We start from the raw sequence: 10,566 nt of genomic DNA, 5'->3' as shown, positions 1-10,566 counted from the left end.
TTGTTAGCAAGGTGATGTTTCTGCTTTTTAAGATGCTGTGTAGGTTTGTCATTGCTTTTTTCCCAAGGAGCAGGCATCTTTTAATTTCGTGACTGCTGTCACCATCTGCAGTAATCATGGAGCCCAAGAAAGTAAAATCTCTCACTGCCTCCATTTCTTCCCCTTCTACAGTGGTGCCCCGCAAGACGAATGCCTCGCAAGACGAAAAACTCGCTAAACGAAAGGGTTTTCCGTTTTTGCGTTGCTTAGCTAGACGAATTTCCCTATGGGCTTGCTTCGCAAGACGAAAACGTCTTGCGCTTTTTTTTTTAAGCCGCTTGAAGAGGCGCAGTTGCGACGGACCGTGCTTCGCAAGACGAAAAACATCGCAAGACGAAAAGACTCGCGGAACGAATTCTTTTCGTCTTGCGAGGCACCACTATTTGCCGGGAGGTGATTGCCTTGAAAGCACCCTGTAATTTGACAGTAGGTTTTAGCCCTCTTGGGCTTTTCCAGACCAGATTTTAATCTGTGGTATCTCTTTACTAGATAATCAGTGTGGTGCTGAGAGAGAACGGGGCCACCACAATGCCCTTAAAGCCTTCATCAGTGCTACGCCATGTCTGTGGGGAAAAAATATCTCGCCTGCAGGCGCAATTCCTCCCCACCCCTTCCTCTGCCAGGTTTAATTCTACATGAAGCTAGCTGGGATCATAACCACTCCACTGCACAGTGCAATGGGGCTTTCTCCTCATTACATTGTCCTGGGATAGCTCAAGTCAAGTACAGCATGAGAAGCTTAATCTCGGGGTCGTGGGTTCGAGCCCCACATTGGGCATTGCAGGGGGTTGGATCAGATGACCCTCGTGGGACCTTCCAACCCTATGATTCTAAAATACTGTGTCTACTTTAGGAAACATCCAGCTGCTAGCAGACTACGTACCCGCTGCCAGAGCAGCAGTGCTGAAAGGGAGGTTATGCATCTCCTCTCTTGCCTCTTAAGCTTCAAACCCGAGGCCGAAACCGGCCGGCAACGCCGAAAAGCTCGGAGTTGCCAGTTTTAAAAATGGCCGCTCCGAAGTCTCCCCGCTCCCGCTCGCCTTCCTTCCAGTTTCAAAAATGGCCGCCCTATGGCGTTACGGCTCCGAAGGTTCCCTCCCTCCCCGCGGCCTTCCTTCCAGTTACCAATATGACTGCTGAGGCTTCAGAGTCCCCTCTGCGTCACGTGATACAGAGCCGCTCTGCGCCTCCTCTCGGTGGCCTGGGCAAAGCTAGCCTGGCTGGTGTTGACGGCACGGGGAGCGCGACGTCCATGTAAACAAGGCAGGGGAAGAAGAAGGGGCGCCTCAGGTGAGGAGGGGGCGCCCGGAGGGAAGGAGGGCAGGACACTCCGGGCACCTTTGGGCTCAGGAAGAGGGCGAAGGGACGTGCCTGGATCCGAACTGAGACCCCAGGGGTTGCGTGATAGGATTTGGGGAGGCAGGAAAAGAGGTTGGGGGCCCCGGCTGTGCCCCGTAAGGTGGGGCGGGGGGCGGGAAGAGAAGGCACTTTATTATTACCAATTATATATATAAGTGTGTGTGTGTGTGTGTGTGTGTGTGTGTATACACCCCCACACCCCTATACTGTATATTTTCCCTGACAGGGACTCAAGGCGGCTTACAGATAAAATAAGAACAGCTAAAAACATGGGGGGGTGGTGGACATCATTAAAGACAATTAAATATATAATTGTCTAGATATTCCATTTTCAATGTATATTCATTTATTTATTTAGAGCATTTGTACCTTGACTCATCAGCCAAAACAGCTCCCAGAGCAGCTTACATGAAATCAAAGCAAGACTACCCACAGGCTTACATTGTAATTAAGAAATAAAGATGCCACACACAAGGGAAAAGGGACAAGGAGGGAAGAGGAAAAGGGAAAACTCAAAACTCAGGCATCAATTTCTAGACCATTGTTTTTCTGTTGAGCAACTGACACAGTTCAGAGGCAGGAGGAAGCCTGCTTTCCATATCTCTTCCTCTCCCTCTGAGGCAGCTTGACGAAATGGGAGGAGGCCTGAAGAAGCTGGGCTCTTGCAGCAGGGAAAAACTTACAGATTATTACAATAAAAATTGCATGGCACCAGCCCTGGTGTTCAAAAGTTGGAGGGTATTCCAAACTCTGGGAGCAGCTACCATCGTGAAGGCCCTCTCCTGGGCCTCAGTTGCAGGGGCATTTACAGAGAATTACCTCCCAAGTGGGGAAACGGATTGGAGGAAGCCACAGGTGCAGGTTATGGTACAATAAGACTTGGGGAAAGTGGAAGAATCTGGTAAGGATCTCGTTTCAGAGCTGGTTAGCTGGGGGCGGTGAGAGGCAGTATTGGGGATCTGGGGCCACGGGAGGGTGTCATGGAGGTTTTTATGGGCGGTAGAGAGAATCTGAACAGGAAGAGAAAAACATATTATTTAAGAAGGGACAAGACTGGCAGTAACCAGAATCAGATATTGGGGTGTCCCAGGATAATAATAATAATGATAATAATGATGATCATCATCATCCCATCTGGCTGGGTTTCTTCAGCCACTCTGGGCGGCTTCCAACAAAAGATTAAAAATACATTAAAACAGCAGTCATTAAAAACTTCCCTAAACAGGGCTGCCTTCAGATGTCTTCTAAACGTCAGATAGTTGTTTATTTCTTTGACGTCTTGATGACAAGATTTGTAAGCTGGAGGAGCAGGGAAACAATGAGAATAACAAATGTAACAGGGAAGTATTGGAGCTGCTTTTTGTGTCCTTGACACTGCTCCTCTGTGTTGATTTCTGTTTCTGACTTCCTCTTCTCCCTGTCATGGCAACCATCATGTTGGAAAACAGCGTGTGGGAGCAGGCACCCCCTTTATTCCTGACCCCATTGAAGGGTGTGCCCACAGGTTCATCATGGCACAGCAACGTGGGGTCAACAGCCTCCGCTTCAACCAAGATCAGAGTAAGTGATCTCCTACTGGATCTCCAGCTTGGATCCTCCACTGCACTTTTACTAGGAGTCATGAGCTCCCCCAAAACTGAGCCTTTCTTTTTGGAAAACTGAAGGATCTTGGGCCCTGAGGAGACACTGTCAGCCTAACATCTGAGGGCAGCGTGTGCCTCTGTCTAAAGCTTTCCCTTGTGGTTAACTTCTAAATTGTGAGGTGCTGGGGCTCATGCCTACCTCAAAGCTCTTCCCACAATCCCAAGTGATTGGAAAGTATGCAGTGGTTTTTATGGGTGGAAGAAAAGCCCTTTGTTGCTGCTTGGAGGCTTATAGCTTCATTTGTTTTAGGGCCGGGCCCTAGCATTGACTGCAGGGCTTCATCCTGACTCAGACTAAACTTTCAAGTGCTACATTTTCAGTGTGTGTTTATTTCCTTTCGTTTATTTTATATGCTGCTCCTTCCTCCATCCCCTGCAAAATCATAAATTAAAAAACCCTAAAAGTGGTTTGTGACAATTAAAAATATACATACGAAATAGCCAGGCATGTTTGATCCTTCTTCCACTGTAGGCTGCTTCTGCTGTGCTATGGAGACTGGGGTTCGGATCTATAATGTGGAGCCTCTCATGGAGAAAGGCCACCTTGGTAAGAAATGGAGGGGCCTGAAAATGGAATTGTGGGGCACCTGTTTCTTCTACACGCAGGTGTGTGCGCTAAAAGTACCCCTCTCTCTTTTTCCTTCTGCCAGATCATGAACAGGTGGGCAGCGTGGGATTGGTTGAAATGTTACACCGATCCAATCTCCTTGCTATTGTCGGTGGAGGTGGCAACCCCAAATTCTCTGAGATCTCAGGTATATATCAAGGGAAAGAAGGGAGGGAGGCTGTCAGAACATACCGTATTTTTCACTCTGTAAGACACACTTTTCCCCTCCTAAAAAGTAAGAGGAAATGTGTGTGCGTCTTATGGAGTGAATGCAGGCTGCGCAGCTATCCCAGAAGCCAGAACAGCGAGAGGGAGTGCTCCCTCTTGCTGTTCTAGCTTCTGGCTTAGCTGTGCGCAGCCTCTTGAGGGCAGCGGGGAGCCTTGTTCCCACTGCCCTGAAGAGGCTGCACAGCTATCCCAGAAGCCAGCTATCCCTGCGCACTGATCCTTCTTGCTCTTCTGGCTTTGGGAATAGCCACGCAAAGCCTCTTGAGTGCAGTGGGAGCGCTCCTGCCTCTTCACTCAAGAGGCTTTGTGTTGCTTTCTTGTATCTTGTTTTCCTCCGCTAAAAACTAGGTGCGTCTTATGGTTGGGTGCGTCTTATGGAGCGAAAAATACATTAGCAATCTGGCATAGTTGTGATTTCTGGATATATATAATTGCTTCACTTCCATCACTGAATACTTAATAACCTCCAAAGCGGGGGGACGTTATCTCCTTGTTGGTTTTCTATGATTTTCTCCTCTCACACCTCCAATGTTTCCTTTGCAGTCTTGATCTGGGATGATGCCCGTGAAGGGAAGGAGGGCAAAGAGAAGCTGGTGCTAGAATTCACCTTCACCAAGCCTGCCCTGGCTGTTCGCATGAGGCATGACAAGTATGTTGAAGAATCATCCTGTTTCACCAGGTTCTGGAGCTGAAGTGGGGTGGGGTATATGGAGTCGTGTTCACAGCAGAGGAAAAATTAGGATATAAATGAAGACACACTGTCGTCATTTCTAGTACTCTTGTGTATGGCATTTCCAAATCCAGGAATGTGCTTAAAACCCAGCTGTCCATATTAACACAACACAACTAATCGAGTACCGATTGACTGTTGCTTGAAGTGAGTGGACGTAACAATTTAACAGCCTTGATGACGATGACAATAAAACAAAAGCATCAGCAAAAAAACAGAAGGATCCAACATAAGTCTTGCAATAAAAAACCAGGACTACAGTAGAATGAACACATGAATGTGTACAGGTTTTTTTAATGCTGTAAATGTGGCAATGAGAGGATGGTGTCTGTACAGCCATGCACTATCTGTGCCTCATATTTTCACCACCACCAGGTCTTGGCAACTTTATATGTTTGTGTATTTTTTTCCCAATGGACCTTTTTCTGCCTGTGTTAGGAACAGAAGCATATTTTATTCTGCATGTGCCAAATCTGAGAAAGGGAGAGAGGCATTTAGATTTTTTTGAATGTATATCTACTGGAATGTAAGCTTGGATCATGGGTTCTCATCTGAGTCCTCCCTGGTGATAAAGAACTGAAATTTTCCTTTTTCAAAAATGTGCTCTATAGCCAGTGGAGCAGCTCTGCCATTAATTCAACATTCTTCAAAGTCAGCCACATCCTTTGCAGAACATTTCTCAGCTGTACATGCATGTATAGATGCACATGTGCAGAGAGAGAGTTTAAATTACAATCCATTTAGTTCTGTACTTTTATTTTGCTCTTCCCACTTCCAGGATCATCATTGTGTTGCGGAATCGAATCTACGTCTACTCCTTCCCAGATAACCCCACCAAGCTCTTTGAGTTTGACACTCGGGAAAACCCCAAAGGTATGAGCCCCATACCTCTTTCTCTCTCTCTCTCTCTCTCTCTCTCTCTCTCTCTCCTGCTAACTTCACCTGAACAGCCCCTTCTTATGTCAGCAGACTCCATCGCAGTCCTATTCATGTATGAGAATCTAGCCCAGCTCTGATTATTGTCTGCTTTTCCCTTCCACCTCAGGACTCTGTGATCTCTGCCCCAGCTTGGAGAAGCAGCTTCTGGTTTTCCCTGGGCATAAATGTGGCAGTTTGCAGCTAGTGGTAAGTGGAGAGGGCAGGAAAGTTAGGCATAGGAGAACCTTCAACAAACCCATCCTTAGTCAGTGCTAGCTTATTATCACTGTCATTTAACAATTTGGAACTGCTGCTGTTGAGCAGGACCAAGGATCTTTCTAATCACAAAAAACCCCAACCTTGGTCATCCAGAACCAAAGGCGCTTTATCCCATACCCATGTAGTACAGGAAAGGTCAAGGGCATTATCATTACTCATCAAGGATTGTATCCAAAGCTGCCAGTGTAATTCTTCTGGTGCAGTACCCTGCATGTGCCCCAAAATCTGCCCAGGGGACCCCCCAACCCTCTGGTGCTGGTTTTGAGGGGTTTCAGGGGGTTGGAGAGAGCAGGAGAGGAAGAGCACATGGAAGTCCCTTGCCGCTGCAGAGACATGTTGTAGGATGTAAGCTGGCAGGTGGAACTGCAGTTTCCTGGCTCAGTTATTGGGTGTTTTTGCTCATTTGCAGATTCTAGTTTTTTTATTGATAGATTGTTTATTTTGCTTGGTTAAGCAGCCATGTTCACAGATGGATTATCAAGCAGTCACAGGCAGGATGTGAACACATCCCTAGTATTGAAACAATTCAGAATTCTGTGTCCTGCATCATAAAAAGTGGTGGGTGGGTGGGTCAAGGTAAACAGTTTGCATATGTATTATATGGGATGAATTGAACAGTTTCAACACATGCCACAGAACTTCTACTGCACTTTAAAAAAAAAAGGTAAAGGACCCCTGGATGGTTAAGTCCAGTCAAAGGCAACTATGGGGTGTAGTGCTCATCTTGCTTTCAGGCTAAGGGAGCCGGCTTTTGTTTGTAGTCAGCTTTCTGGGTCATGCGGGCAGCATGACTAAACCGCTTCTGGAGCAACGGAATACCGTGACAGAAGCCAGAGCGCACAGAAAAGCCGTTTACCTTCCCACCACAGCAGTACCTATTTATCTACTTGCGCTGGTGTGCTCTCAAACTGCTAAGTCGGTAGAAGCTGGGACAGAGCAATGGGAGCTCACTCCATCACTGGGATTCAAACCACCGACCTTCAGATCAGCAGGCCCAAGAGGCTCAGTGGTTTAGACCACAGCACCACCTGCTCCCCTACTGCTCCCCTCTACCTTACTGCACTAGCAGAAGTTGCATAGTGGCTTCCATTGTATTCAGCTTTATTTTACGGGGATGAGTAAGATCTATGCAGGGCACTGATTGCCTCACTCCCTGGTCAAGGGGGAAAGGGAGAGTGCAAGCATGATGTGGCACATGATCAGTCCTTACAAACCATAGGGTTTAGGAGGGGTGTTCTGTCAGGACCAGCCTCCCATGTCTGTGGCTGTGCTGAAACTTGATATTCCCAGTCAAGTGCTAGCACAGTGGTGCCCCGCAAGACGAATGCCTCGCAAGACGGAAAACTCGCTAGACAAAAGAGTTTTCCGTTTTGGAGGTGCTTCGCAAAATGAATGTCGTATGGGTTTGCTTCGCAAGACGAAAATGTCTTGCAAGTTCCTGCGGGTTTTTTCCCCTTCCCTCCCCCTTTTTCTAAGCCGCTTATCCGCTAAGTCGATAAGCCGCTAATAGCGATAATCCGCTAATCCGTCAATGGGCTTGCTTCGCAAGACGAAAAAACCGCTAGACGAAGAGACTCACAGAACGGATTCTTTTCGTCTTGCGAGGCACCACTGTATGTGAATCACTAGTTCATTTAGAATCCCACCTTCCGGCTGCTCAGTCACGTGACATGGAGCAAGCAAGGCTGCTGCATATTGGATCATGCTTCTTCTTTTGACCAAAAACTATTTTGTCCCCAACTTAGGATCTTTCCACCACCAAGCCTGGGACCTCCTCTGCCCCCTTCACGATCAACGCCCACCAGAGCGAGATTGCCTGCATCTCTCTCAACCAGCAGGGAACTGTGGTGGCCTCTGCCTCTAAGAAAGGGACCCTCATCCGCCTCTTTGACACCCAGACCAAGGAGAAGCTGGTGGAGCTCAGGAGGGGAACAGATCCAGCTACCTTGTACTGGTGAGAAACAACACACTCCCAGCCACGCATGTTAGGAATACATTCTTCACGAAATAGGTTAATAGTTCCTCGAAACTTTAAAAAAGCGTTCCAGAAGTTTCTTCAATGTGTAGGAGTGGCACTCCAAGATTAATTGATGTCAGCTGGAGAGGCAATTAAAAGGAGGAAGTTGAGTTTGCAATGTGAGGCACGAGGAGAGCACACATACACTGTTAGTACGCTTGCTTACAGCTATCTGAAGAAGTGTGCATGCACACGAAAGCTCATACCAAGAACAAACTTAGTTGGTCTCTAAGGTGCTACTGGAAGGAATTTTTTTATTTTGCTTCGACTACGGCAGACCAACACGGCTACCTACCTGCTTACAGCTAGTTTGGATATATGGTGAAGTGTGCTGCTGATACTCTGAGTTTGCGGTATCAGGACTGTTTATTACTAGACTGAAAGTATAGCGTGCCAAAGAGAGGAAGAAGGACTGTAAATAGTTTGTAGATGGTAGTAACTAAAAATTCTTGTATAACCAAATAATAACAATAACAATAATAATAATAATAATTTATTATTTATACCCCGCCCATCTGGCTGAGTTTCCCCAGCCACTCTGGGCGGCTCCCAATCAAGTGTTAAAAACAGTACAGCGTTAAATATTAAAAACTTCCCTGAACAGGGCTGCCTTCAGATGTCTTTTAAAGATGGGATAGCTGCTTATTTCCTTCATATCTGAAGGGAGGGCGTTCCACAGGGCGGGTGCCACTACCGAGAAGGTGCTCTGCCTGGTTGCCTGTAACCTCACTTCTTGCAATGAGGGAACCGCCAGAAGGCCCTCGGCGCTGGATCTCATTATTAGTGGCCAGGTGGCCATGGCAGTCCAGCGACATCGAGGAGCATTGGGCAGATAGTTTTGTGGGGCTTTGGGGAGACGCTCTGCAGTGGTGACTCTACTTTTACCTCTCCTGCTCTTTTCGCAGGGAATTTGTCATTGCATGGGTGCAGTGGTGGGGAAGAGATTTTTAATCAGGGATCCTCCCTGATCACTTTAACCTTCTCTTCTCTCCACAGCATTAACTTCAGCCACGACTCTTCATTTCTCTGTGCCTCCAGTGACAAAGGGACCGTCCACATCTTTGCCCTGAAGGATACCCGCCTAAATCGGCGCTCAGCGTAGGTAGTTGGATGACGCGCTTGAGGGAAAGCGTTGCCGCCTGTACTGTTCTGACCCTCTTCCTTCCCCCCTCTTTCAGGTTGGCCCGTGTGGGAAAGGTCGGGCCCATGATAGGCCAGTACGTGGATTCTCAGTGGAGTCTGGCCAGCTTCACGGTGCCAGCGGAGTCTGCCTGCATCTGCGCCTTTGGCAGGAATACCTCCAAAAACGTCAACTCGGTCATTGGTGAGTGGCACTGATGGGTGGCTGTGGGTGACTCTGTTGCCCTGTATCGGCTGCTTGACAGCTCGCTGCAGAACAGCTGTGGCTGTGCCCCATGGCCGGCCCTAACGTTAGACATGAGGACACAGCCTGCCTCGGGTGGTGGTTTGGCTGCCACTGAACAGCAACAAATTGCCCGTTGTGAAGTTTATTGTTATAATCCCTTCCCACACTCCCACAGCTCGGCCACAGACATAGGTAAGGTAAAGGTAAAGGGACCCCTGACCACTAGGTCCAGTCAAGGACGACTCTGTTTCCTGCTTGGCAGGGGGTTGGACTCGATGGCCCTTGTGGTCTCTTCCAACTCTATGATTCTATGATTCTATGATTCTGGGGTTGCGGCGCTCATCTTGCTTTATTGGCCGAGGGAGCTGGCGTACAGCTTCCGGGTCATGTGGCCAGCATGACTAAGCCGCTTCTGGCGAACCAGAGCAGCGCACGGAAGCGCCGTTTACCTTCTCACCAGAGCGGTACCTATTTATCTACTTGTACTTTGACGTGCTTTTGAACTGCTAGGTCAGCAGGAGCAGGGACCGAGCAACGGGAGCTCACCCCGTTGTGGGGATTCGAACCGCTGCCCTTCTGATTGGCAAGTCCTAGGCTCTGTGGTTTAACCCACAGCGCTACCCGCATCCCACGGACATAGGAGGGAGGCCCAATTTTGAACTTCCTTCCTCGTAAGCTCTCTTTGGATTAATCGTTCCTGCTGTGTCCAGAGTGTCTCAGTTCTGTTTCTCCTCTTACAGCTATTTGCGTCGATGGCACTTTCCACAAATATGTCTTTACCCCGGACGGCAATTGCAACCGCGAGGCCTTTGACGTCTACCTGGATATATGTGACGATGATGACTTTTGAGCCCAGCTGAGCCCCTGCCATGGGCAGGCAGAAGAAGCTTGCTGGGCAACTGGGGGAGCATTTGCTTTGGGGCATGTTAAGGACCCAGGCTGGGAAAGAACAAGGTTCTGGTGGGAATCCCACTGGACTCTAGATCCTCAGAGAAGTCTCCTCTCGATGCTGTCGCCTCGGGTATCCTGTTCCTACGCTCCCTTTGCCTGGCTACCCATCCCATGTGGGACCAGTGAGAAGGCTCAGTGGGGTGGAGTGTTTGGAAAGAGAACTTTTCAGAGTCTGCTCAGCCTGGATTTTGGAAGCTGGGGAGGCAGGTTCCCAGCTCTTGGCAGACATTTGGAGGGGGCAGGGTGGAGAAGGGGTAGAACTATCATTAAAGTTCAAGTGCAAATGCTTCTCATTTGCTTTATTGTCATTCTGTAAGGGGTGGAAGACAGAGGCTGAAGAATCCAGACCTAGCCTAGGACTAATAGTCCTCTTGGGGGTCATTCATTTGCATCATTCGGGAGGGAATGAATAATCACTTTGTGTGGAAG

The 10,566-nt window shown here is 48.3% G+C and overlaps 1 protein-coding gene across 1 annotated transcript; it reads left to right on the top strand.

Moving 5' to 3' along the window:
* The first annotated feature begins 1,197 nt into the window (after positions 1–1,197).
* WDR45 (WD repeat domain 45) lies at positions 1,198–10,426 on the top strand. Its single transcript, XM_082205513.1, has 11 exons — positions 1,198–1,329; positions 2,847–2,958; positions 3,514–3,588; positions 3,692–3,796; positions 4,420–4,525; positions 5,385–5,479; positions 5,652–5,731; positions 7,549–7,757; positions 8,817–8,918; positions 8,999–9,144; positions 9,927–10,426. Exons 2-11 carry the CDS (start codon positions 2,910–2,912, stop codon positions 10,034–10,036), a joined length of 1,077 nt encoding a protein of 358 aa, XP_082061639.1. The 5' UTR covers positions 1,198–1,329; positions 2,847–2,909; the 3' UTR covers positions 10,037–10,426.
* Positions 10,427–10,566: the final 140 nt, after the last annotated feature.

Source organism: Podarcis vaucheri (genome assembly GCF_965113315.1).
Source record: "Podarcis vaucheri genome assembly, chromosome: 17".
NCBI classification, from domain to species: Eukaryota; Metazoa; Chordata; class Lepidosauria; order Squamata; family Lacertidae; genus Podarcis; species Podarcis vaucheri.
This window is presented reverse-complemented; position numbering and strand designations above follow the sequence as displayed.

Bases quoted from the DNA above. Each gene is read 5' to 3' on its own strand.
- WDR45 (XM_082205513.1), top strand. From the start codon at position 2,910: ATGGCACAGCAACGTGGGGTCAACAGCCTCCGCTTCAACCAAGATCAG. The intron at 5,480-5,651 runs GTATGAGCCCCA...CTTCCACCTCAG, and splicing joins CACTCGGGAAAACCCCAAAG to GACTCTGTGATCTCTGCCCC. The intron at 5,732-7,548 runs GTAAGTGGAGAG...TCCCCAACTTAG, and splicing joins GTGGCAGTTTGCAGCTAGTG to GATCTTTCCACCACCAAGCC.